This window comes from Mauremys mutica, chromosome 1, assembly GCF_020497125.1.
Source record: "Mauremys mutica isolate MM-2020 ecotype Southern chromosome 1, ASM2049712v1, whole genome shotgun sequence".
Lineage (NCBI taxonomy): Eukaryota > Metazoa > Chordata > Testudines > Geoemydidae > Mauremys > Mauremys mutica.
Window position 1 is genome coordinate 365,533,950 of NC_059072.1, and position 27,530 is coordinate 365,561,479.

Consider the following 27,530-nt stretch of genomic DNA (forward strand, 5'->3'; position numbering starts at 1 on the left):
TTCTCAGGGTCACAGCTCTCCTGGCCTCAGTCCTCCATTCCGCAGCCAAGGCCTGTGTCCCAAGGACTTTGTGTTTGGCTGCCTTATGGCACATTTCGCCTGGATGGGCCCATCCTCCCCAGGCTGATCTCGCTCTCTTCCCTACACTCGTGGCTTTGTGGGGGTGGCTGGGTGGGAGAGAGGTCACGGTTGTGCTGTGGCTTGGTGCATTCGGAGAGGGGCACATTTACACATGCCCTCTCGTCCCCCCGACTGTGGGAGAGAGAGAAGGAGAATAGAACGGGTGTGTGTGATTAGCTGTTTCTTACCCTGTGCTAAAGGAACACTTTGCTGCGGAGGAGAACGTGCTGACTCCTCCTGGAGCTTGGAGGCTTGTTTGACCTTCTGCTAATGTCACACAACATCCAGCAGAAACGCTGTGGGAATCTATTTTCATTTTATTCCCACCTTCTATTCCTGCAGCTGTTGAGAAGAAATGTCTGATAAGAACATGAGAACGGCATATACTGGGTCAGGCCAAAGCTCCGCAGCGGCCAATGCCAGGTGCTTCAGGGGGGTGAACAGAACAGGACAATCATCAAGTGATCCATCCCCTCTCAGCCCATCCTGGCTTCTGGTGGTCAGCGGTTTTGGGACAGCAGGACCATGGGCTTGCATCCCTGAGCATCTTGGCTTATAACCATTGATGGACCTATCCTCCATTAACTTACCTAATTCTTTTTTAATCTTCTGGCCATCACAACATCCCCTGGCAATGAGTTCCACAGGTTAGCTGTGTTCCATGAAAAAATATGTCCTCTTATTTGAATTAAATCTGCTGCCTATTATTTCGTCAGGTAATCATTGGTTTTTGCATTGTGTATATAAGTAAATAACATTTCTCTATTCACTTTCTCCACCACAGTCATGATTTTACAGACCTCTCTCATATCCGCCCTTAGCGGTCTCTTTTCTATGCTGAACAATCCAAGTCTTTTTAGTCTCTCCTCATATGGAAGCCATTCTATACCCTTCATCATCTTTGTTGCCATTCTCTGAAACTTTTCAAGTTACACAATATCTTTTTTGAGATGGGGCTACCAGAACTGGACATACTATTGAAGGTGTGGCCGTATCATGGATTTATACACTGGCAATATGACATTTTCTCTCCATTTCCTAATGGTTCTTAACAATCTATTCAACTTTTTGACCACAGCTGTGCCTAGAGCAGAAGTTTTCAGAGAACTGTCCACGGTGACTCTATGATCTCTTTATTGAGTGGCAATAGCTAATTTAGACCCCATCCTTATATATGTGTAGTTAGGATGATTTATTCCAGTGTGCATTATTTTACACTTATCGATGCTGAATTTCATTGGCCATTTCATTGCTTAGTCATCCAGTTTTGTGAGATCTCTCTGTAACTGTTCACAGTCGGCTTTGGATTTAACTATCTTGAATAATTTTGTATCCTCTCCAAACTTTGCCACTTCACTGTTCACTCCCTTTTCTGGATCATTAAGGAATGTGTTGAACGGCACTGCTCACAGTACAGATCCTTGGGGGACCCCATTGATTACCTCACTCCATTGTGAAAATGGACCATTTATTCCCCTTTATACCAGTTACTGATCCACGAGGAGGCCTTCCGTCTTATCCCATGACAGCTTACTTTGCCTCAGAGCCTTCGGGGAGGGACCTTGTCAAAGGCTTTCTGAAAGTCCAAGTGCACTATAGCTACTGGATCAACGTTCTCCACATTCTTGTTGATGCCCTAAAGAATTCTAGTAGCTTGGTGAGGCATGATTTCCCTTTACAATACCTGTGTTAACTCGTCCAGAACATATTGTGTTTATCTTTTTAAGCCATTGGAAATATTTGCTGCTTGCAGTTGCAGATGGGCCATATGCCATTGTAGGCAATCTCCTTATACCATCCCCTCCATCAGCTTATCCAGCTCACTTTGCAGATGAGGAAATTTCTGGGGGCAGAGTGGGCTCGAGGGGGGTGATAGGTCGGGATGGAGGGATCCCTGCTGGGGGCTGCCCAGTCTGCAAGTGGGGACTTGCCCTTGGTGAATCCATGCTGACTGTTCCTGATCATCTTCCTCTCCTCCAAGTGCTTCAAAATGGATTTCTTGAGGACCTGCTTCATGATTTTTCCAGGGACTGAGGGAGGCTGACACATCTCCAGTTACTCAGATTCTCCTTCTTCCCTTTCTTTAAATATGGGTACTATGTTTGCTTTTTTCCAGTCGTCCGGGACCTTCCCGGATTGAGGTTTGTACCTCAATGAACTGGAAGTTCACAATCTGTTTATTTTTCCCCATGTTCCCAGTAGCTTCTTGTTGGGGCTCAGGGGCCCCTCTGGATCGGGAGAAGGAGGCAAGTGAAGAGCCAGTTACAGACCCTGTTACACACCAACTCTCGGTTCGTTGCCTCTTGCTCCCGCTGTACATCACTGAAGGGCAAGAGAAAAGGATCCTTCCCTTCTCCCCTGGCCAGTCCTGTAACCCCAGGGCAAAGTGTCTGCATGGCAGGGAGATGTAGACCCTGGATGACATCCACTCAGGCTGCGAATATGGGGTGGGACTCAGGAGATCTGCATTCTATTCCCACACCCTGCCACCACCCTGCTGGAGAACCTTGAGCAAATCATTCTGCCTCCCTGTAACTCAGTTTTCCCTTCTGTAAAATGGGAATAATGACACAACATCCTTACAGACTGCTTTGAGATCCACTGATGAAACAGCTGAATATTATTTTTTAATCTTGTTTCCAGTGGGGCCCAAAGGCCAGGCACCTCCCAAACTGAGACGTGATCCCTGCACTGAGGAGCTTACAAACTAGACATCACACCAAGGCTGAGGAGAATCTGACCAAGGGAACTGGCCCATTGGTGGCTTCACATCCCCATTATTCACCGATTCACTAATTCCAAGGCCAGAAGGCATCATTGTGCTCATCCAGTCTGATCCCCTGCATCTCACAGGCTGGAGACCTGCCCCCAAATAATTCCCAGAGCCGAAATTTTAGAAAAACATCCCGCCTTGATTGAACAATGGTCAGTGATAGAGAATCCACCACAACCCTTATAAATTGTTCCAATGGTTATTTCCTCTCGCTGTTAGAAATCTCCACTTTATTCCCAGTCTGAATGTGTCTAGCTTCCACTTCCAGCCTTGGATTGTGTGAGACCTTTCTCTGCTAGGGAGAAGAGCCCGTTGTTATATGTGTGTGCCCTGTGTAGGTACTTACACACTGTGATCAGACTTAACTTCCTCTTTGTTAAACTAAACCGATTGGGCTCTTTGAGCCTATCGCTATCAGGCAGGGTTTCTAATCCTTTCATCATTCCCGCGGCTCTTCTCTGGGCCCGCTCCAATGGATCAGCCTCTTTCTTGGGTCTGTCCATTTCGGGGAGCAGGGAGGTAGGGGCTGCCAATGCCGTTGCAGCTCACAAAGATGTCATCGGTGATGTCACAGTCGGCCCAGCTGTCAGGCAGTGCGGTGAACTGCTGGAGGAGCAGGAGGGGCAGGAGGGAACTGGTGCCCTGGGAGTAAAGAGGTGGGGGCTGGTATGCATGATTTGGGCCTGGATTCTGGCATGACGCAGGGCAGGGGGAGGTCGGTTCCCTTCTCCTGCTTCCCCACCCGTGGATCTATGATCACAGCAGCAAAAACAATACTAAGAATTTCCACACAGTGAAGCAAATCCAGCCCCCCGCACTCCGGCTCTCCTCGGCCCTCCCTGAGCCTCGCTAAGCATGGCTGACAGCGGAGAGATCACCATCACCTGCTGTGACGTTACTGACATAATGTATAGGTCACTGTTGCGTCCACTGTTATATATTTGTAGCAAATATTGTATAAAGGTTGTCGTGTAAGGGGTCTATGGAGAGGTTAGGGTTTGCTGGTTATGATTATGCTGTCTATAGGTGTGTATCATTTGTATAGTTGAAGTTATGAATACTGGCTCTATACTGTCTGTAGTTCAAACTTATGCTGTGCTTCTGGGTGACACCCCAGAAAAGTTGGTATCAGCTCTGCCTAGCCTGCTTGATGGCCCATTAAGGACCATCAGCTACACAATTGATCCCTTGAGAGGAGGCCTTTTAACTCAGCAAAGTATGCAGGGACTGGCTCATGTGACTCCACACTCCATTTTGCTGTAATTTTCCACAGTAAGGACAAAGAGGTTCTTACACCTGGAAAAACTATAAAAGGCTGATGCCTCATCTCCATCTTGTCTTCAGTCCTGCTTCTTACCTATGGAGGGACTTTGCTACAAATGGAAGCTCTACACAAACGACTGATGACCCATCAGAGACTTGATTTGAACCTGCAGTTTATTTTATCACTGTACAAACCTGAACTAAGAACTTTGCCATCACTATATGTAATTGATTCCATTTAACCAATTCTAGCTCTCATCTGTATCTTTTTCCTTTTATGAATAAACCTTTAGATTTTAGATTCTAAAGGATTGGCAACAGCGTGATTTGTGGGTAAGATCTAACTTATATATTGACCTGGGTCTGGGGCTTGGTCCTTTGGGATCGGGAGAACCTTTTTTCTTTTACTGGGGTCTTGGTTTTCATAGCCATTTGTCCCCATAACGAGTGGCACTGGTGGTGAGACTGGGAAACTGGAGTGTCGAAGGGAATTGTTTGTGTGACTTGTGGTGAGCCAGTGGGGTGAAACCAAAGTCCTTTCTGTCTGGCTGGTTTGGTTTGCCTTAGAGGTGGAAAATCCCCAGCCTTGGGCTGTAACTGCCCTGCTTTAAGCAATTTGTCCTAAATTGGCACTCTCAGTTGGGTCCCACCAGAACCAGCATCGTTACATCTGCCCAGTCATCGTCGCCAACCCGTGCATCATCCGAGTCATGGTGAAAACCCCCATGGCGAAGGAGGAGTTTGTTGGGAAGCCAGAGGGCCCTGCACTCCGACTCTGCAGTCAGCCATGACTCTCAGCCAGCGTGTAAAACAGAAGGTTTATTTGTCGAAGGAACAGAATGTAGAACAGAACTTTTTAGCACAGAAATCAGTGACTTTCAGCAAAGTCCATCTTGAGAGGACCCTGGGCCGGAGACCCCAGACTCCCCTCTCTCCAAGTCCCCCACAACGGACTGCCCAGATTCCACCAGCCCAACCTCCAATGTGCCTGTTGCTCCTCCTCCTGGTCTTTGTCTCCCTTCCCAGGCAAAGTGTCACCTGGTTGCATCCCGCTCCTGGATCTCAGGTGACGAAAGGCACCAGCCATTGCTTATGTGCAGGCAGCTGGAGCCGCCTCACCTGGCCCCGAGGGTCTTAGCAAAAAAGTCACACACCCTTATTCCCACCACCTAGGCATTGGTGCAGCACACAGAGAAACTGAGGCACACACAGTAGTCATGCAAAATTGTGACTCAAATAGGCTCGCATACAACATAATAAGGAGGAAAAAGCCACTTTGTCACAGGTGTGTACTAGTGCCTAAGGGCCATGTAGACTGATATTCAAGACCTGTGGTCCCTGATGCCCAGACAGTAATGGAGGCAGAGTCAAACAGACGCATGGCCGCCTTCTCTCCTGGCACCCTTTACTATTGCTGCCAATCCAGTCTGCGCTGAGAAGAGAAATTCTCTGACTCAGCCCCTCGCTGACAGAAGCAATCAGCAACTCTGACCGGGCCGTTAAAAATCTGGATGGCGGTGCAGTGGGGTTAAGGCAGGCTCCCTGCCTACCCTGGCTCTGAGGGGCTTCCAGAAGCAGCCAGCATGTCCGGCCACAGGCTGGGGGTGGCCAGGGGGCTCCCCGCATTCTCCCCACCTCAACTGCCAGCCCCACAGCTCCCATTGGCAGGGAACTATGGCCAATGGGATCTGCGGGGGTGGCGCCTCTGGACTGGGACAGCACGCACCATGCAGCACCTCCTGGCTGTGCCTCTGCCTAGGAGCCAGAGGGACATGCAGGCCGCTTCCAGGAGACATCTGAGGTAAGCGCCACCTGCACCCCAAAACTTGTCCTGCACCCCAGCCCCCTACCTCAGCCCAGAGACCCCTCCCATACTCCAAACCCCTCCTTCCTGGCCCCTCCCCGGATCCTGCACCCTCAGCCAGAGCCTCACCTCCTCCTGCACCTCCAACCCCCTGAGCGAGTGAGCAAGGGTGGCGGAGAGCGAGCGAGGGAGGGAGCAGGGATGGAGGGAGCAGGGGGCAGGGCCTCGGAGAAGGGGAGGGGCAGAGCAAGGGTGTTCAGTTCTCTGCAATCGGAAAGTTGGCATCCCTATCCGCCGCTCCTGTTTGGATGCTGAGCTTGTGTCATCCAGGGTCTGGGTTTTCACAGCTGCTGAGCACCCTCCACTCCAGTGGCAGAGAGTGGGAGCTGCGAGAGCTCAGCACCTCTTGAAATCTTGGCTGAGGAGTGTCCCAGGTTGGGGCCTCCCAAATCAGCAGCTCACTTTTGGAAAGTTCCAGCTCCGTTTTTGGTTTAATGTCAATGCTCACCGTACATAGGGGCTGTGCAGTAGGTCACCTTTGCACCTTGGTAGAGGAACATGGGAACCAACAGACTGGATGAGAGCTGGGTCCATCTAGCCCAGTAGCCAGTCTCCAGCAGTGGCAAGCACCAGATGCTTCAGAAGAAGCTGTGAGAATCTCTCATGAGGGGGATATGGGATAATCTTCCCCTCACACCCTGCATCCCATCCTTATCTCTAACAGAGATTGGCTTAAACCCGAGCCATGGGGGTCACTCACCCTTCCAAAATGTGTGTGGTCATTAACTCTGGTAACTCTTCTCTCCCGGCGCCGGAGCCTGGGCAGTGGAGGCCAGGGAGTGCAGATGGGCTGACTGGGGGAGGACTCTTCTGGGGCCCGGAGTCTGTCCATGTACCGGTAAGAATTTATTATTATTTTCACCCCCGTAGGTAGAGCAATTCTGTCTGTTGTAATGTTCCTTCATTTACCTCCAAGTGGTGTTGATTGTTTGCCGTTGTCTCTGATGGTTTTCCATTCATAATCTTGGGGTGGTGCAAGGCTGGAGAACTGAGCCTGGCATTACATCCCCAGCTAACCAGGATGGAGTGACGACACTGGAAGGGCTATCACAAAGACACACTATACCTTTGTGACTAACTTCTCCTCCAAGTCCATAAAGCTCACTGTCAATATCAATATGTTATTCCTTAACTGTTACCCAGACATGCATTTTGCAATGGTTATGAAGCTTGAGAAGTTACAAGCTTTCTGCACACACCTTACATGCTACTCTTTATGGGTAAATATTCCATAGACTTGTGTGTGGTGTAGTGAGTTTGTCAGGCCTGAGATATGAGCTGTTTGCAAAGAACAGGGAACTCTTTGCCGGGGGCCTCAGTGTCACAAGGACCTTTCTAAATAACGTACAAAAGGAGAAATGATCAGAGTAAACAAGTGAGAGGAAGAAACGGTTAACTCTCTGCTGCTCTTCACCACCTGAGCCAGTCACAGAGGCCAGGTCCTTGGGGCTCCGTGCTGGCTCTGAGTCCCTGCTGAGATTCACAGGGCAGCAGTATAAATATCCCTGTACCTCAGCCCTGGTCAGTGCAGATTCCCTGCCGCCTGCAGCTCCCCAACCCGGTCACAGGCAGAGATTCCTCATCTCCAGCTGGGGCCGGAGCCTGGTGAGTTGTTTGCATGGATTGAATCTGTGAAGGGGGAAATGTTTGAGCTGGGGTTGGCTAGAATGGGGGTGTGTAACTCTGACTGCAGGGGCTGGACGGACTCTGATCCACTCCCATGGAAGTCACTGGGGGTCTTGCTGTTAAACTCAGTGGGCTCTGGACTGGGCCATTCTAGGTTAATGTGACTGTTCAGAGTAAAACTTCTCAGGCCCTGTGATATTCTACACCCCAAATCCCGAGGCCTTCACTCAGGCAACACTTCCATTAACGCCATAAGGAACCCAGGACTGGGTCTGTTCTGGCTGTCAGAAATTAACTGGTTTCAAGGAGCTTAGCTGTGACTGTCCGGACTGTAGGACCCAGGAGCAGCCGATTGTAAGGGCTGCTTTGATGCTGATGTCCCACTTACTGCAGCTGTAGTTCTCTGTGGCAGAGCTACGGGCAGGGCTGGGCTTGACATGCTGCAGCGGCCCAGCTGCGCCGCTGGGGTGAGCTCTCAAAGATGCTCTGGGCCGACGTTCCGCAAACGTGGCCACCGGGGGGCTTCCCTGCGGCCACGACAGCTTCCTCAGTGGTGATTTGGGGGAGGCAAAGCATCGGCCCTCTCCCCTCCCTCCCTGTTCCTCCTGAACGTGCCGGCCTGCGTGGCCCCTGGAGACAGGTGGGCACAGCGCTGCAGGAGCAGGTGAGTGCTCCACCTGCGGGGGCCGGGCACAATGAGCCTTGGGCTGCTGCCCGGGGGTGGTCAGGAGGTGGGCTCCAGTGGCAGGACTCAGCGGCTGCGTGGACCAGGGCTCCAGGTGCCAACACCCAGCTCTGCCGGCAGGGTTTTGGACGCTGACCCCCAGCTCTGGACATGGGGCCCTGGCATTTGGCCACGGGGCTTCGGTTCAGGCTCCGACCCCTGGCCACACGGTGCAGGCTCCAATTCCCATTTCTGGCCACGCGGCACTGGCCCCAGGCACTGAGCCCCATGGCCGCCCCTGGCCCCAGACACCAACCCTAGCTGCATGCTCCGACCCCCAGTCCTGACTGCTGCCCCCAGGCACTGATCCCCAGCCTTGGGGGTGCAGCAGCAGGCACTGGCCCCAGGCTCCAATCCCCGGCATGTGGCAGCAGCCGCTGATCCCTGGTGTGCGCCAATCCCCGGGCCCAAGTGTGCACCGATCCCCGGGCGCGCAGCAGCAGGTGCTGGGTTCGGCTCATGGCAGTGGGCACTGGCCCCAGGCTCCGATCCCCGGCATGTGGCAGCAGCCGCTGATCCCTGGTGTGCACCGATCCCCGGGTGCGCAGCAGCAGGTGCTGGGTTCGGCTCATGGCAGTGGGCACTGGCCCCAGGCTCCGATCCCCGGCATGTGGCAGCAGCCGCTGATCCCTGGTGTGCACCGATCCCCGGGTGCGCAGCAGCAGGTGCTGGGTTCGGCTCATGGCAGCGGGCACTGACCCCTGGTTCTGGCCACGCAGCCCCGGACTCCAGCACCCAGCTCCAGGCTCTGCCCACATGGCGGCGGGCACCGGCCCTGGGCTCCGACTCCCTGTTAGGATATAGATATTCAGGCCTGTCTGCAAAGGCCTGTACGTTAAGAGCTTAGGTGTATGTTTATCACTTAGCTAGTTACAGGGATCTAAAAACAAAGAATCAAAATCACAGTCCGCCTGTGTAAGGGCCTTCTCTCACTAGGATAGTCGGAGGCCCTGTTCTTAGGCTGAGGCCTTTGGCTAAGCAGCAGAGACAGCCATAAGCTGGGAAGTGTCTGGTCACATCCTCACATCCCAAACCCGTCACACTGAAATAAGGTGCTATTGGGCTGTTAGGAATACAGTCCTGTCCTGATATTCCATCACCTCCAGAGAAAGGGAAGAGCCTAGAAGATGTAAAAGGAAACTTAGTTTGATAGTTTTCTGTCTGGTAAGAACTCACTTATCAATAGACACAGCTGGGAAACCCTTATGTCTGTACAGATGTAGTTGTGAAATCCTCACTTCCGCATTGTTTGGTCATTACAGCTCCCACTTTGCTATTGTTTATTTGCATGGTCTCTGGCTGGTTCTGTGACTGTTTCTGTCTGCTGTATAATTAATTTTGCTGGGTGTAAACGAATTCAGGTGGTGGGATATAATTGGTTAGGTAATCATGTTACACTCTGTTAGGATTGGTTAGGCAAATTTCAGTAAACTGATTGGTTAAGGTATAGCTGAGACTATTAGTATATAAATTAGGGGCAAACAGGAAGTAAGTTGGGATTCGAAAATAAGGAAAAAGGAACTTGGATTTAAGCTGCTGGAAGTTCACCTCAATAAACATTGAATTGTTTGCACCTTCGGACTTCGGGTATTGTTGCTCTCTGTTCACGCGAGAAGGACCAGGGAAGTGAGAGGGTGAAGGAAGAAGCCCCCTAACACTCCCTGGCCCAGCCGTGCAGCTCCTGCCCCCAACTCCGGGCTCTGGCTGAGGGCAGTGACCTCTAGCCACATGGCAGTGGGCCCCAACCCCCGGCTCCAGCCGTGCAGCTGCGGGGCTCAGACCCCACCCCCCTCTCCCTTGGCCCCGCATTCATGCCCCCCTCTCCATCGCCCCCGGGCCCCACAGCCTTCCTGGCTTCACATCCACCTGTCCATCGCCCTAGGGCCCAACTGTCTCCCCTGACCCATATCCATGCCACCATCTCCCGCACTGCCTCCACCTCCAACCCTCCCTCCCTGCATTCAGGGCTTAATTTGTCCTGGGGCTTGCTGAGTAAAGTGCTATGAACAAACGTGCAAGTGTCACTTTTCACAGGCTTCTAGATACCTACTAAGTGTCCTGTGAAAAGCGATTGATAATAACAAACACACAAATATCACTTTGTTAATTTTTATTATTGAGGCTGCTAAAAAAAAAATCCAACATAACTTACAATGATGTGGACGTGTCTATGTGCTGTCCGTTTGTTTTTCCTAAAGTTAATCAAGTATTTTAGGAAAAAGTGTCAGTGCAGCCACCAACAAGATTTGGTGGCCGCACACTGAGGCCACCCAAAAAATTGTTGCAAGAACCTCTGCTCTATGCCGACATAGTGTGGTCTATATGCGGGGTTGGGTCAGTGTAACTACAGAGCTCAGGGGGGTGGATTTTTCACACACTTGGTCGATGTAGTTATCCCAGCATAGGTCTGTAGCGCAGACCAGACCTTAATTGAGGTTGGCTTCACATATTTAGGACCAAATCCTGAGAAAATTGCAATTTTACTCAGGTGGGTATTTTCATAAATGTCAATGGGAATTGCTTGTGAATGAGTTCACTTGTGGGTTTGAGAGTAGGTCAGTTCAAGGCCTCAGAGCCTAAAGCATCCAGCAGCAGGATTGTGAATGAAACAGGTTTTGCTCTCACCCCATTATAAACTGGGAGTGACTCCCCACTGGTGAGTGTAAAACCGGGGTAAGGGCCAGAAGAACCAGTCGTGTGGCTGCTTTAACTCACTTTCACAGTCACCTCTTGAACCCTGACAGCAATTATAGCAAACGTGAGGAGGAGAGATTCTGCTGTGGACAGCAACACCAGGAGGGGGCACCCTGCTTCACCTGGGGCCTGAACCATCCAAGCCATCTTCCCTCTTCTGGAATGGAGATGTTCCGTGTTTCTGAATTTATGGTCCTACCTGACAGGCAGTTGTCACACAACAAAGTTTTTGATGGTATCTGTGATTCTGTCAACAAATGCACACCAGTCCTAGCTGACACGCGAGTTCTCACTGATTTTCTCTTTTGCTGTTAGTTCCTGGAAACTGAATAGAAGATCCAAGTGATGGTACATGATGCCAACTGACAATCACACCTTTTTTGACCCTGTAACCTACATCCTGACTGGCATCCCAGGCATGGAAGAGTCTCAGGTCTGGATCTCCATCCCCTTCTGTCTGATGTACATTGTGGCGCTTTTGGGGAACTCTCTCATAATATTCATTATACTAACAGAACGAAGCCTCCATGAGCCCATGTATCTTTTCCTGTCCATGCTGGCCACTGCTGATCTGCTGTTATCTACCACTACGGTGCCCAAGATGCTGGCTGTATTCTGGTTTAGAGCAGGGGAAATTTCTTTTGCTGCCTGCCTGACCCAGATGTTCTTCATCCATGTCATTTTTATTGCCGAGTCGGCCATTCTGCTGGCCATGGCATTTGATCGATACGTTGCCATCTGCAACCCCCTGAGATACACCATCATGCTAACCAAGTCTGTGATCGGGAAGATGGGGCTCGCAGCTGTCACAAGAAGTTTCTGTATAATTTTCCCCGTCATCTTTCTCGTGAAGCGTCTGAAGTTCTGCAGAACCAACCTCCTGCCTCACACCTATTGTGAGCACATGGGCATAGCCCGGCTGGCCTGCGATGACATCACAGTCAACATCTGGTATGGCTTAGCTGTGGCTATTTTAGCAATCGGCTTGGATGCTGTGCTCATTGCTGTATCTTATGGACTGATTCTCAGGGCCGTTTTCCAGCTCCCATCGAAGGACGCCCGGCTCAAGGCTCTCCGCACCTGCGGCGCCCACCTCTGTGTCATACTGATGTTCTACACACCGGCCTTTTTCTCCTTTTTTGCACACCGATTTGGGCACAACATCCCAGGTTATATTCACATCCTACTGGCCAACCTCTATGTGCTCATTCCCCCCATGTTAAACCCCATCGTGTATGGGGTGAGAACAAAAGAAATCCTGAAACGGGTGATCAATGTGTTTTATCGATGCTGCAGCAGAAGCTTCCTGCTGAGCTAAAGGAGGCAACAGTAAATGCTTTGAGACTTGGAAATTAAAGGCAGGTTTTCATCTGAACTATAGGGATTTTGTAATTATGTACTTCCAGTGTATGAGCTGGAAAGCTGGTCTCTCTCATCACCAGAAGTTGGTCCAATAAAACATATCTCCTCCCCACTTTGTCTCTCTAATATCCTGGGACAGACATGGCTACAGCAACACTGCACAATGCCACAGAAGGCAGCCAGACCAAGTGAGTCTTGTTCTAAGATGAAGGGAAACAACAAAACAAGAAAGCACAAAGGTAAAATCACTCTGCGAGACAGCACAATGTGTGCATCTCCTCTGTGACAAGCTACATCTGAGCTGGACTCTTAATGGTAACAGAAAGCTGCACATTGGGAGGCAGGGGCTCTAGTTTTGTTTCTGCCGCCAACCTGCTGTGCCACCTTGGGTTTGTTTTTTTCCTCCTCAAACTCCTAAACCATTCTCAGGGTCCCAGCTCTGCCGGCCTCAGTCCTCCACAGGGCCGCCCGGGGAGAGGAGTAGGGCAATTTGCCCCAGGCCCCGGGCCTCGCAGGGGTCCCCATGAGAATATAGTATTCTATAATATTGCAACTTTTTGATGGAAGGGGCCCCCAAAATTGCATTGCCCCAGGATCCTGAATCCTCTGGGCAGCCCTGGTCCTCCATTCTGCAGCCAAGGCCTGCGTCCCACGGACCTTGTGTTTGGCTGCCTTACGGCACATTTCGTGTGGAGGGGCCGGCTTCCCCAGGCTGATCTCGCTCTCTTCCCTACACTCATGGCTTTGTGGGGGGTGGCTGGGTGGGAGAGAGATCAGGGGTGCTGTGGCCTGGTGCCTGGGCGAGGGTCTCATTTGCAAGTGGTCTCTGGTCCCCCCGACTGTGGGAGAGAGAGAGAGAGAGAGAGAACGGAAGGGGTGTGTGTGTGTGATTAGCTGTGTCTTACCTCGTGTTAAAGGCATGTTTTGCCACTGAGGATAAGGTGCTGATTCCTCCCGGGGATTAGCCTTCTGCTAATGTCAGAAACTCTCATCTCTAAACATTTTGGGTATGTCTTGTAGTCTCTCAGTGAACTTGAGATCTGATTCTATGTGGAAGCTGAGGTTGGTAATGGAAGGACAAAGGGATCTTGAGTCTAACGTGCTAGTGAAAATGGATGGTCTCTTTGAGACAGAGTCCAGCCTTGGAATTGGTAATGGTGAAGAATCTGAAAACTACTGAACAAGCTACTGTCTGTGTTCATGCAAATTACCTGATTGACTGTGGGGGAGAAAGACTTGCCCTTAGCTGTTAGCAGGGAGGACACAGCTAGCCAGCCAATGGATTCTGTTAAGCAAGAGAGTTCAGAATTTGACCCTCCAGAACAGGGAGGAAGAAAAAACCTTTTCCCTGCTAATGGAAGCCACAGGTTAACCCTAAAATGCCAAAACCCCAACGGTATTGAGGCAAAGGCGTGGCATGAGAAAAATGCTGGTAAATGTATGGTTGTGGTAAATTTGATGTTAATGCTAATGTTAAATTTTGCGACTGGTTTGTTGCTAATGCCCAGAACTGTAAAGATGTACAATGTACATGGTCTTTTGGAAAAACCCTTGAACACGTTGGGAGTGATACATAAGAACTCAGTATGTGCTAAAAGCCTCTATGGTTAAACTGTTTCTTATATGATAACACACGTTATGTCCAAAGGCCATGTAATACTGCTGTCTTAAAGCTAGGGCGTGTAACCAGTCTTGGAACTTTTCACAGCAGACAAGACATTCCAGACCTAATGTGCTGTATGAGAAGGGAAACTGAGGCACACCATCATATTGCTTTCATGGCTAAAAGCCAAGGTACCTACGCTATAGAGAACATTAATATCTACATTGACTTGATGTTAATTGGGTGCCAAACATTAGCCAGAGCTTGTACAGACTCTCTGGACAGAGCCAGTGCAGCACGCAGAGAGAACAATATCAGCCCTGTACCTGCCAAATTCGGGGAGCAGGGCCTGCCTCTTGCACACAACCTGACTTTGCTTCATATTGGCAAAGTTTTGACCGGTACTTTAGTTCAGGCTTCAGGCCTCCTACCAGGCCTCTGATACAAGTGTTTATCTTAGGAGGGAGGGATAGTTCAGTGGTTTGAGCATTGACCTGCGAAACCGAGGATTGTGAGTTCAATCCTTAAGGGGGCCACTTAGAGATCTGGGGCAAAAATTGGTCCTGCTAGTGAAGGCAGGGGGCTGGACTCAATGACCTTTCAAGGTCCCTCCCAGTTCTAGGAGATTGGTATATCTCCAGTTATTTATTATTATTACCTTTTAAGGCCATTGGAGATATTTGCAGTGGCAGATGGGCAATACGCCACCGTAGGCAATCTCATTATACCATCCCCTCCATCAATTTACCCAGGTCACTTTGCCAATGAGGAAGCTGGGGAGCAGACTGCACTGAGATGGGGAGAGAGACTCCCCTCTGGGGGCACAGTGGAGTCAAGGGGGGCTCGGCAGGGGTGTGTGTGTCCCAGCCAGGGGCTGCCCACTCTGTGAGTGCGGAGCCAGGCTGCGGAGCAGAGGCAGGGCAGGGGCAGGTCTGTACCTCAATGAACTGGAAGTTCACAACCTGTTTATTTTTCCCCATTTTTGCAATAGCTTCTGGTAGGGGTGTGGGGGAGGACCCTCTGGCTCTGGGAGGAAGGAGGGAGGCAGAGAGTTAGTTACAGACCCAATTACATACTGACTCTAGGTTAGCCACCCTGTACTCCTGCTGTACACCACCGAAGAACAAGAGAAAACAGTTCCTTCCTTTCACCCTAGGCCAGTCTTGTAACCCCAAGGCAAAGTGTCTGCATGGCATGTAGTCCCTAGATGACATCCACACAGGCTATGAATATGAGGTGGGACTCAAGAGATCTGGGTTCTATCCCCAAGCTCTGCCACCGGCCTGCTGGAGAACCTTGGGCAAGTCAGGTCACCTCCCCGTGCCTCAGTTTCCCCATTTGTAAAATGGGAATAATGATACTGACGTCCTGGTGCTTTGAGATCCACTGATGAAACAGCTCAGTATTATTACTTAATCTTGTTTCCATTAGGGCCCAATGGCCTGTACCAGGGATCTCCCAAACTAGCAAATGGAGATGTGATCCCTGCCCCAAGGAGCTTACAAACTAGGCTAGACAGAACATAAGAACGGCCGGACCGGGTCAGACCATCTAGCCCAGTATCTGTCTACCGACAGTGGCCAATGCCAGATGCCCCAGAGGGAGTGAACCTAACAGGCAATGATCAAGTGATCTCTCTCCTGCCATCCATCTCCATCCTCTGACGAACAGAGGTTAGGGACACCATTCTTACCCATCCTAGCTAATAGCCATTTATGGACTTAGCCACCATGAATTTATCCAGTTCCCTTTTAAACATTGTTATAGTCCTAGCCTTCACAACCTCCTCAGGCAAGGAGTTCCACAAGTTGACTGTGCGCTGCGTGAAGAAGAACTTCCTTGTATTTGTTTTAAACCCGCTGCCTATTAATTTCATTTGGTGACCCCTAGTTCTTGTATTATGGGAATAAGTAAATAAATTTTCCTTATCCACTTTCTCCACATCAGAGAAGCAGAGAGAAACAAGGCCATGCATGCCACAGCCGTGCCCTCGTTCTGCAGCGTGAAGGACAGCAGGTGTGGAGCAGAGGAGAAGCAGGGCCATGGGCTTTGATTCTGACCCTGCACCGCTGTCCTTGCTTTCAGCGGAGTTATTCCTGATCCGCACTAAGGCAGAGGAAAATCCAGCCCATCCCTGGCTTCACATCCCCATGATTCACAGATTCATTAATTCCAAGGCCAGAAGGGAACATTGTGCTCATACAGTCTGAGCTCCTGCATCTCACAGGCCAGGGAACAGCCCCAGAATAATTCCTAGAGCAGATCTGCTAGAAAAAACATCCCGCCTTGACTGAACAGTGGTCAGTGATGGAGAATCCACCACAACCCTTGTAAACTGTGCTAAGGGTTAATCACCCTCCCTGCTAAAAAGTCTCAATTTGTCTAGCTTCAACTTTCAGGCACTGCGTCACGTCAGACCTTTCTCGGCTAGACTGCAGAGCCCATTGTTAAATGTTTGTTCCCTGCGTAGGTACTTACAGACTGTGATCAAGTGACCCTTTAATTTTCCCTTCGTTAAACCAAACCGATTGGGCTCTTTGAGCCTATCACTATAAGGCAGGGTTTCTAATCCTTTCATCATTCCTGTGGCTCTTCTCTGGGCCCGCTCCAATGGATCAGCATCTTTCTTGGGTCTGTCCATTTCGGGGAGCAGGGAGGTAGGGGCTGCCAATGCCGTTGCTGCTCACAAAGATGTCATCGGTGATGTCACAGTCGGCCCAGCTGTCAGGCAGCGCGGTGAACTGCTGGAGGAGCAGGAGGGGCAGGAGGGAGCCGGAGCCCTGGGAGTAAAGAGGTGGGGGCTGGTATGCATGATTTGGGCCTGGATTCTGGCATTACGCAGGGCAGGGGGAGGTCGGTTCCCTTTTCGTGCTCCCCCACCCGTAGATCTGGGATCACAGCAGCAAGAACAATACTAAGAATATCACCATAGTTAAGGAAACCCAGCCCCCCCGCACTCCGGCTCTCCTCGGCCCTCCCTGAGCCTCACGAAGCATGGCTGACAGCGGAGAGAACACCATCGCCTGCCCAGTCATCGCCGCCAACCCCCGCATCATCCGAGTCACGGTGAAAACCCCCAAGCTGAAGGAGGAGTTTGTGGTGCCAGAGAACAGCACCATCAAGCAGTTCAAGGAGGAGATCTCCAAGCACTTCAACTGCCAGACCAGCCAGCTGGTGCTGGTGTTTGTTGGGAGGATTTTGAAAGACCAGGACACCCTCAGGCAGCGGGGGATCCAGGACGGGATCACTGTCCACCTCGTCATCAGGACGCAGAAGAGACCCCAGGACAATCCACTTCCACACGTGTACGTGGCCAGGAACGTTGCCCCCACCCCAGCGCCGTCCGGCATCGCCTCCGCCCACGGCAGCGCCTTTGATCTGAGCAGGCGAGGCCTGGGCGTGAATGTGTCCAACACCGAACTTCAGAGCCCACTGCAGCTCCTGGCCAGCTCGGAGATGATGGCCCGGAAGGTGGAGAACCCGTTTATCCAGAGCATGCTCTCCAACCCTGACCTGATGAGGCAACTGATCATGGCCCACCCGCAGATGCAGCAGCTGGCCCAACAAATCCCAGAGATCAGCCGCATCCTCAACAATGCGGACATCATGAGGGAGATGCTGGACATTGTTCGCAACCCAGAAATGATGCAGGAGATGAGGAGTCAAGACCGAGCCTTGAGCAACTTGGAAAACATCCCAGGCGGGGACAATGCCTTGAGATGCGCCTATGCCGAGCCCCAGGAACCAGTGCTCAGCGCCGCCCAAGAGCAATTTGGAAACCTTCCCTTTGCTATGCTGGTGAGGAATCCCTCCTTGGAGGGTGTGGGTGGGGGTGGCCAGCCGTCCTGCGTAGATCACAGAGACCTGTCGGCTCCTCCCTCCGTCTCCCAGAGTGCCACAAGCATCTGCACCAACAGCACCTGCGGGGACCTGGACAGCGGTGTTACCAGCAGCAGCACCAACCCTTTTGGGCAGAGCTCTTCGGTGCCAAATCTGGGACCGGGGATGTTCACTACAGGAGGGATTCAGAACTTGGTGCAGCAGATCACCGAGAACCCCCAGCTGATCGTGAACTTGTGCGCATCCTACACCAAGTGCATGATGCTGTCGCTGATACAGAACGCTCAGCTGGCAGCACAGGCCACCTTCTCGGCGGAGAGCCCCCAGCACCAAGAACCAGTGACGCATGGGCTGCCGAATTTCTTTCAGCAGATCCAGAACCCTGAGATGTTAGTGGCCATGTCCAACCCAAAAGCCATGCAGGCTTGGCTGCAGATTGAGCAGGGGCTGCAGACGTTGGCAGCAGAGGCCCCTGTCCTTCTGCCGTGGTTTACGCTCCGTTTGTGGGGACTGGGAAATCCTGGGAGCTCTGTAAGTGCGACTGGCCTGAGCCCTGCACCCAGTGAAATGTCACACGCAGCACCGGCAGCGTCTGAGCAGGGACACCAACATCTGAACATGCTGCGGATGCTGAAAGTTCTTCCTGGGACGAATCCTCAGCACTTACAAGCTCCAGAAATCAAATTTCAGGAAGAACTGGAGTAGCTGGAATCAGTGGGCTCCTTGAACCGCGACGGGAACATACATAGCAACTGGAGAAGATATCAGCGCAACAGTGGGAAGACAGAAACATCCAGCCCACCCGTCGTAGCACCATCTCTGTAATGTGTTCACTTGGATTTCGGTCTTATAAAGAAAAGCCAGTAATGGTGCACCTTTTCGTGGGCAGCTGTCATTTTCTTGTCAGAGGCCAGAAGTCAGTAGCTTTTGCCTAAAGATGTTCCATGCTTCAGCCCTATGATAACGTGCTATTACCTAGCAGCTGTCCTCTAGGGAGTTTGAGATAATGAGTTAATTAATTATGAGCGTCACTACAGCTCTGTGAAGCAGATATTATTTAGAGCTGGGCAAATATTCTGTCTCTCCACCTGGGCCCGGATGAGTGTAGTATTCGATTGACTGACACGCAGTTAAGAATTTCTCCTCACACCACCCCTGTTAGATAAGGGTATGTCTGCAAAAAAGTCCCTGAGCCCAAATCAACTGACTCAGGCTTGCAGGACTCATGCTGTGTGGCTAACAATAGCAGTGGAAACATTCAGGCGGAGTCAGTTGACCTGGGCTCTGAGACTCACTAACAGGAGTTTGTGTGTGTGTGTGTGTGTGTGTTTTGAGGTTATTATCCCCATGGTGTAGATGGGGAAACTGAGGCACAAAGAGATTGATTCCTCCAAAATTACACATGGCATCGGTGTGAGACCTGGAATAGAACCAGATCTCCTGGGTCCCAGCCCAATAGTTGTGACTGTAGTTGGGAAGCTCTAACCACAGTGGCTGGCTGTGTTTGTGCGATTTTACATTCACTGTTCAGCGCACATTAGGGAACTTGTGATCTGTTCACACGGATGTTTTTGGAGGAGCTTTTTATTGGTGTAAATATCAGTATTCGTCAGTGGTGAAGTGTTGGAAGCGCTAACCTGATGTCATCCAATTAGGAAACAGACCCCACAGCGTATGGCTTAGGTGCTCAAACAGCAAACCTTGCCTATCTCACCTAAACACCTGGCAACCAAGTCAAAGGCCAAAACATGTTCAGAAATGCTCCTTGTCTAACAATCACAAATGATGAAAAAAACCAGGGATGTTACGATTGATGTGTGCAGACGGAGAAGGGTTAAATCTGCAGAACGAGTGGTTCTCGGTGACCAATTCATCCTGAGATCAGTGGAGTTACACCCTGGATGAATGCAGCCCACTGCACCAGTAGCCACATCCCCTTGTATCCACACCTAGGGCGGTGGTAGTATTCAGATGGAGGGCAGCTGGTCTGCTCTGTCCTCTTTTGTCAGCAGGTAGGCTCTTCTACCTCCTGGAGGAGCAGGTGAGCTGACCTCCCTCTTGTTCTGGGACCGCGGGACCCAGAAACACCAGACCAGAAGGGACCAGTTGGATGGTCTGCATGGCCAGGCCAGAGAGCCCAGCCAGGGATTCCTCCGTTGTGTCCCATCACTATTGGATTGTATCACCTACCATGCACTGTGGGGTGGAGTTGCCTCTAAACGCTAAGGGGCAAGAGCAGTGGGACCAACAGAAGGTGTTTTGGGGTCCTGCTGCTCGTCACTGGAGGAGCAGGCCTGTCTCATGGGGATCAGAGGTGCATGGGAGGTAGCAGGCCTCCCCATTGGAGAGCTGAGAGAGGGGAGGGCCAGCTGGGTGTCTGAGAAGACGGACTGGCTTGGGCCACCCCCTCTAACTACTGACCCTGTGAGGAGGAGAGCTGCATGTCCCAGGGGAAGATGACCTGCCCCTTGGTGAGAAGTGGGACACAGGGAGACAGTGTGGGGGTGGGGCGGGGGGTGGACGGTGCCCTGCAATCAAGAACAAGAGCCATTGCAGCCCCACTGCTGCCCGATGGCGGGAGTGGGGCAGAGGATGTTTTCCAGGGGATGCGCTTTCCCCAGAGGGAGCAGCTTGGCTGGGAGCGGGCCAGAAGGCTGCCTCTGGCGGAAAGTCGGGTAGGAGGAGAACGCGGGGAAGCCAGGCATGGGCACAGCTCACACTCCGTGTTAGCCCCCCGTTTCTCAAATCCAGCCACCCGGGGGTTTCCCTGCAGCCAGAACAGCTTCCTCCGTGGTGGTGGAGGGGGGTGGGGCGGCAAAGCATCAGACCCCCCCCCCCCGCCCTCCCTGTTGCTCCTGAATGCCCTGCCCTGCCCTTGGAGCCAGTTCTCTACCGGAGGGGGGACGGGGGCTTAGTGGGGCTCGGACTTCAGCCCTGGGGTGGTTGGGCGGCGGGGACTTAGAGAGCCTGGCTGCAGACTAGGGCTCCAGCCATGGGGCGTCAGGCTCCAGCCCCTGGCCACATAGCGGCTGGTTCTGATCTGTGGCTCTGGCCACGTGGCACTGACCCCCGATCACACCAGCAGCCGCTGGCCCCCATCCATGCACGCCGACCCCCAGCCCTAGTCACTGACCCTGGGTGCTGGCCCCAGGCGCCAACCCTGAGTTCCAGCGGCTGCCGGCCTTGGGTGCAGCTCCCCGGCACGGGCCTCGGGCTCCAGCAGGTGCTGGATCTGGATGCTGACCCCTAGCCCTGGCCACGCAGCAGCAGGCACAGACCCTAAGTGCCAGCCACAAACCCCGGTGGCAGTCAACCCCCGGCTGCACGCTCTGACCCCAGCCCTGGCTGCTGATCCCGGGCACCGCTCCTGGATGTCGACTCTGGGTTCCGGCAGGTGCTGGCCACGGGCACTGAGCTCAGCCCCAGTCACACGGCTGCAGGCACCAACCCCAGGCTCAGGCGGGTGCTGCCCAGGACACTGACTCCTAGTCGCACAGGAGCAAGTGCCGGGCTCTGGGTGCTGGCCCCCGGTTGTGTGGCACTGGGCGCCGATCCTGGCCCTGGGCGCCGATCCCGGCCGTGACCACGCAAGTGCAGGCACCAACTCTGGGCTCCAGTGGGTGCTGGCCCAGGGCGCCAACCCACCCCTCCAACCATGTGGTGGTGGTGGCGGGTCCCCCCATCCATCCTCCCTGGCCTCCGCTGCCACCCGCCCCCCCTCCATCCAGGTCTTAACTTGCCAGGACTTGCTGTGAAAAGTGATATTAACAAACATACAGATGTCACTTTTCACGGTAATATTTGTATTATTGAGTCTGCAAAAGAAAAAGAAAAAAAGACCCTACATAAATTGCAATGATCTGGATGTGTCTATGTGCTATTTCTTTGTTTTTCCTAAAGCTCATGAAGTATTTTAGGGAAAAGCGTCAGTGCGGCCACCAGCAGGAGTCGGTGGCCGCACTCTGAGGCCAGCAAAACATTTGTTGTGAGAGCCCCTGTGCTCAGGTAACCCCCAGGTGCCATGGGTATGGGGCACTGTGTACATGGATGCGGGACAGGCTGATGGAGGGAAGGATGGGTCAGGATATGGTGATCCTGGGCCTGTTTTCAAGGGAAGAGCCAGCCACCAATGCCTTGTCTGCTTACTGTGACGTCAGCAGTGATGTCATAGTGCCCCGGGACAGGCAGGTGGAAATGCTGCATGAGCAGGTGGCATCAGCAGCAGAAAGACCATGAGGGAACCCGCCGGGTGGTGAGTGAACAGAGGAGCAGGCCAACATCTGGCTGGTATGTGCGCTCTGGCTTTGGCTTCCAGCAGTACCACGGGGAGAGCAGCCCAGTTCCCCCTTCCCACCGCTCCGCCCCGGAAGCCCGTAACGATAGCGACAAGAACGACCGCCGCCGTACATCAGCCAAAAGGAATTGTCCTCTGTCACGTCCCGTCTCCTTCCCCTGGATCCCAGTCACCATGTCCGAAAGCCGACGGGCCCCCGGCGCTAACCAGGCAGCCATCACCGCCGAGTCCGGCGGCGTCCTCAAGGTGACGGTGAAGACCCTCAAGCAGAAGGAGCAGTTTGAGGTAGCAGAGAGCAGCACCATCTGGGCGTTTAAGGAGGAGGTTGCCAAGCGCTTCAAGGCTCCCTCTGACCTGCTGGTGCTAATATTTGCTGGGAAGATCCTAAAGGATCAGGACACACTGAGCCAGCACGGGGTCCGCAGTGGATTCAGCATCCACCTTGTCATCCGGTCCCAAAAGAGGCCCCAGGACCACCCGGCTGAGCCGATGGATGCTGCCGCCCCACCGATGCCGTCCGCAAATAGCAGCGCTTCTAACCTGCTTGCCTGGGGGCAGGGCCCCTCTCTGCAGCACCTGGGCCTGAGATACTCCGACGTGTCCGAGCTGCAGGGGCGCTTGGAAGAGCTGGTGGCATCCAGCCGGGAGTTAGTGGCGCAGATCATGGAAAACCTCTTGTTTGAGATCATCACTTCGGACCTGGATCTGAACACCATCAACAGCAACCCGTTCCTCTTGGGCTTCCTCATCGGGGTGACAGGCATGAGCGTGCTGGGTCTGGACCCAACCGACGTGTCGGATTTAATGAGCGAGGCCTCAGAGGCTGACGGTTCCATACAGGACTTGATGAGTGAGGTGGCACAGAATCCCTTGGTGCAGAACATCCTCACCAACACGGACCTGGTCCAGGAGATCCTTCTCTCCAATCCGCAGATGCAGCAGCTGGCCGAGCAAAACCCCGAGATTAATCACATTCTCCGCAACCCAGATTTCATCCGGGAAATGACTGAGGTCTCCAGCAGCCCGGCAATGCTGCAAGAAATTATCAGGAACCATGACCGAGCCTTAAGCAACCTGGAGAGCATCCCGGGTGGATATAGTGCCCTGCAGCAGCTGTACAGCGAGATAGAGGAACCAATGATGAATGCCGTGCAAGCTCAGTTTGGGAGCAACCCGTCTGCATCATTGGAGAATAACCCACCCTTGGATGGGGCCAGTCCGCCAGCCCGGATGGAAAACAGAGACCCTTTACCAAACCCTTGGGCCGCTCGGACGAACAGGGCCGGTGATATTGTGAATAACCATAGCCATCGTACCAGCCATAGCACAGGGCAGAACTTTATTGTTCTAAATTTTGGGCCTGGAGCAGGCCCTGGGTTTGCCAACACAGGAGGAATTCAGAGTATGGTTCAGCAGCTAACAGGAAACCCAGAGTTCATGCAGAACATGGAGAGCGTGTTGTCCAATCCCAATGGCCCAGCACAGATGCTGCTGAATAATACCCACCTCTCCAATGATGGACGTTCTCGGCCTCAAGACGAAAGGACACACCAGGTTCCTCCGGAGTTGGAGAGCGCTGAAATCGCCCCCTTATTGACCAGCCCTAGAGCCATGCAGGCTTTGTTACAGATTCAGCTGGGCTTGCAGACGCTCTCAGCCGAGGTCCCAGATTTTATCCTAGGGCTGGGGGACCGGGACGTGGAACTGGAGCTGGAAAGCATGGAAGGGTCCGTTCCCAGTAGCGAGTCCGAGGAGGATGTCAGTCTATCATCAGACAAGGATGAACCTGAAGGCCAAGGGTGTGTGGATCAGCAGAGGCCAGACGTCAGATTTGAGCGACAAATGGAGCAGCTCAGAACAATGGGCTTCCAGGACCGGGAAGCGAATTTACAGGCTCTGATCGACACAGAAGGGGAAATCAATGCAGCCATTGAGATGCTAACAAAGTCCCAGCCAAGCAAGATATTGTAACGTGTTCATTTTGCCTGTTGTAATTCTGTCTTGTTACATACTAAAAACAGCTTGGTGCATATTAAGGTAGCGTGCAGCGGCTTGCTTTCAAAGTGCTCCCTCCCGCCACGTGTTAGTCCCTGTTCCAAAGAGCTTCTGATCTAAAGAGACGGGACAGGCACGGGGGGGAGGAGCAGGGGGGATGTTTTTATTGCCGTGTTACAGAGGGAAATTGAGGGTGGAGGGTCCCAGAGCGCAGGCCCAGCCCAAGCCTGAATGTCTACACAGCAGTTTTTAGCCCTGCACTCCAAGCCCTGCAAGCCTGAGTCAGCTGACCCGGGCCAGCTATGTCTGTGCCACGGGGCTTTTATCCCTGTATAGACATATGCTAAGTGACTTGACCTGGGACATCCAGAAAGTCTGTGGCAGGGCCAGGAATTTGACCCAACTCTCCCAAGTCACCTAATCCAGCTCATGAATTGCACCTTTCCTTCACCTGGCTCGGCAAGAAGTGTGATTTCGAACCCTGGATTCGCTGTCACCGCTGTGTGACTTGCTTTCGTGTGACACACGGTGCAGTCATTCCATTTGCTCTGCTTTGGAAGACCGAGTCCTCGCTGGCCATTCAGACAGCCCAAGGAGCAGCCCGACTAACGGAAATTGTTTGGAGCCAGGATTAGGAAGCCAGGGTCAAGTGAAGTTTGCAAACAAGCTTCCAGTGTTAGTCGTCTCTTTGGCCCCCAGCCCTATACGCTGCTTGTAACCGCCACTTCCGCGCCAACACTTCTGCCTCCCAGGGCTCCGGCCGCACCTCATTGCCTCAGGTCTCCTTAGTCCCAGTAGAGACAGTGACTCTCCATTTCTCAGTCCAGTCCCCAGGAGGCTTGGATTGAGAGGCAGCCGGGAGGCCGAGCTGGCTGAGACTCAGTTCAGAAGGGAAGCGCAGTGAATGGAGAAACCTCCGGGGTTATGGCAGCTCCCTGGGCCGGGTGGGCGGGGGGTTGAGGGTTTGCCTGAGGGTCCCTCCTCTGCTGGACGGCAGCAGCAATGGCCAGGGGAGCTGCGCTCGGCCCGGGGCTTGTGACCGTCCCTGCTGGGGGTGGGGACCCCTCCCCAGAGAATCATTCACAGACTCTCCTGTGGTGTGGCCCCCGTCAGGGTCCAAGGCCCAGTCCAGGCCCTGGCCTGTGTGGCTCGGGCTTGGCAGCCAGGTGGCTGTTCTTGGCCGATGCCAAAGGCCCCCCAGGCTCTGGGGACACGGCTCGGGGCTGCCTGGTGCACTGCGGTCGATTGGCCTGACGGGGACTTGTCATACTGCGCTCTGGTCCCTCCCCCCCATCTCCCTCTGCCCTGGTACCCAGCCCCCCCTTCCCCCCACTCCCCCAGGCCCTGCAGCCAACCAGCCTCTCCCTGCTGTTTCCTTCCGGCCTTGGGTGGGCGAAGCGATCTCTGTCCTGGAGGGTCTGGTCTGTAGCTCATTAAAACTCCCATTGTCATCAACAGCTGCACCGGAGGGTTCGCTCGGGGCCCAGGCCGCCTGCATGGGTCCCCGCTTGGGGCTGGCAACACATGACCAGTGCGGCCAAGGGCTGGGGACTCTGGCTGTGGGGTCTCCCTTGTCCCTGTTAACAGCAGAGACAGAGTCCGACGCGGGGAGAGGAGGCAGCTGCGCTGGCTGCCTGCTGGGTGCCTGCGGTTGGAGTGGCCCACGCGCTGATTTGGCCTCCTTTGTTCAATAAACGATGCTAGCAAATAGCTCGAGGTGTTGTCAGCAGTCTCTGCTCCGGCCATTGCAAAGCCCAGAACCAGCTCTCGCTTAGCAGGACAGCGTGTGCAGACTGCCTACGGTGCAGCCTTGTCCTGGGCGCAGGCAGCTGGGCTGGATGTCCGGTAGATCTGGCCACGTCTCATTTAGAAATTCCCCTCCCAGAGCCCATGTAGGAAGAACATCAGAGCTGCCAGATTGGGTCAGACCAATGCTCCATCTTGCCCAGGATCCAGTCCCTGACAGTGGCAGTACAAGAGCTTCAGGGGGCATGTACTGAACAGGCACATTACAGAGCGATCTACCCATCTTCCCCCGTCAGTCAGAGGTTTAGGAAACCCCAGAAATAATTCCAGGGCAGGCAGCAAACCTTGGAGTAACTAGCTGTGATGCAGTAGGAACTGTCTGTGTGGGGGATGGGAGAGCGGGCGGGGGGGGGGGGTGACTGTAGGTGAGAGACAGGACCTGAGCCTGTAACCTGAGCCAGGCGAGGGGAGGGGAGTGGACACCTTGGCCAGGGAAGCTGGACAAAGGAGAGAGCCTGCTGGAGAGAGTTTGGTCACTTTCGGTTTGGGGCTGGGTGGTGGAATTCAGAGAATCCCAAGCTGGGATCCAAGCACCCTGAACCCCCAGAAGGACCAATTTGGGGGGTCCTGGCTGTATCTCCAAGCTCTGCTGTAGCCTGTGTTCCTGTTGGCCAATAAACCTTCTGTTTTACTGGCTGGCTGAGAGTCACTGTGGGTCCAAGGAAGAGGGGTGCAGGGCCGGACTCCCCCACACTCCGTGACACTAGCCTGGTGCAGATGGAATTGTTTAGGGGAAGAGACCCATGATTAGGGGTTTGCAGGGCTCCAGGTAAAGGCGCAGGTTAATATGACAACAAGCAGAACGATTCTAGAAACAGGAAGAAATCGCTGAAAAGTGCCAGCTAAAGCCTGCCCAGCCCCCCGCCAAGGTGAGATTTGGGTTCCTGCTGTCACCCCTCCCCTCCCGTCTCCTTTTAATTCCTCACCTTAGTTCTTCTGTCTCCTCGCCTTCTTGGGACAGGGCTGCTTCTGCAGTGCCCTGCCTCGGTTTCCCCTTCTACGGCTCCTGGGGTAATCCCCAGAGGCTCTCTGTCCAGTAGCAGCTTTTAGGCCTGGGTTCATTAAGGAGACAGTTCAAAACAATCCTCAAAGTGAAGGCCCCAGATCAGCCACGCCCAGCCCTTTCTAGCTGCAGCCTTCCCACGGGTCTCTGCCTCCCTTGCCTAATTTTCTGGCTGCGAGAGATCAGCAGGCAACACCCCGCTGCAGCTCCCCTGGCTTCTCGGGGTCTCCGCAGCCACCTAGATGCTCTCAGCAGCTGTCTCTGAGTCTCTCTGGCTTGGACAGTTTGGCTGGCAACCCCCCTGTGCTGCTCTCTTGGCCCTCTCGCAACCTCCTTCAGCCCTCTGGGTCTGGCTTCCAGGCCCAAACCTGTCCCCCCGGTCCAGGATCTGCTGCACCCTGCATGCCCACCCCTAGCTTCCTCCCTCTATGTCCCGCTCATTTATGGAGACCAGCTGCCTCCATCCGGCCCCCAGGAGAGGCTGTTAATGAAGTCCAGGTGGGCTGAGTCGGTTACAGAGCCAGTGTCCAGCTTAGCCAGCCCCTCCTGCCAGGGTTGCAATG

The 27,530-nt window shown here is 53.2% G+C and overlaps 3 protein-coding genes across 4 annotated transcripts; all 3 read left to right on the forward strand.

Moving 5' to 3' along the window:
* Window positions 1-5,544: 5,544 nt before the first annotated feature.
* LOC123374518 (olfactory receptor 52B2-like) lies at window positions 5,545-12,500 on the forward strand. Of its 2 annotated transcripts, XM_045024592.1 has the most exons (3): window positions 5,545-5,957; window positions 6,778-6,858; window positions 11,380-12,500. In XM_045024592.1, exon 3 carries the CDS (start codon window positions 11,417-11,419, stop codon window positions 12,380-12,382), a length of 966 nt encoding a protein of 321 aa, XP_044880527.1. In that variant the 5' UTR covers window positions 5,545-5,957; window positions 6,778-6,858; window positions 11,380-11,416; the 3' UTR covers window positions 12,383-12,500. The 2 variants fall into 2 exon arrangements, with proteins under 2 accessions (XP_044880527.1, XP_044880531.1); XM_045024596.1 differs by lacking the exons at window positions 5,545-5,957; window positions 6,778-6,858 and adding an exon at window positions 8,239-8,310.
* Window positions 12,501-16,753: 4,253 nt separating this feature from the next.
* On the forward strand, window positions 16,754-18,709 carry LOC123374511 (ubiquilin-1-like). Its single transcript, XM_045024579.1, has one exon. The coding sequence runs from the start codon at window positions 17,024-17,026 to the stop codon at window positions 18,572-18,574; it is 1,551 nt and encodes a 516-aa protein (XP_044880514.1). The 5' UTR covers window positions 16,754-17,023; the 3' UTR covers window positions 18,575-18,709.
* A 3,325-nt stretch (window positions 18,710-22,034) lies between these two features.
* Window positions 22,035-24,149, forward strand: LOC123374500 (ubiquilin-2-like). Its single transcript, XM_045024553.1, has one exon. The coding sequence runs from the start codon at window positions 22,071-22,073 to the stop codon at window positions 24,132-24,134; it is 2,064 nt and encodes a 687-aa protein (XP_044880488.1). The 5' UTR covers window positions 22,035-22,070; the 3' UTR covers window positions 24,135-24,149.
* Window positions 24,150-27,530: the final 3,381 nt, after the last annotated feature.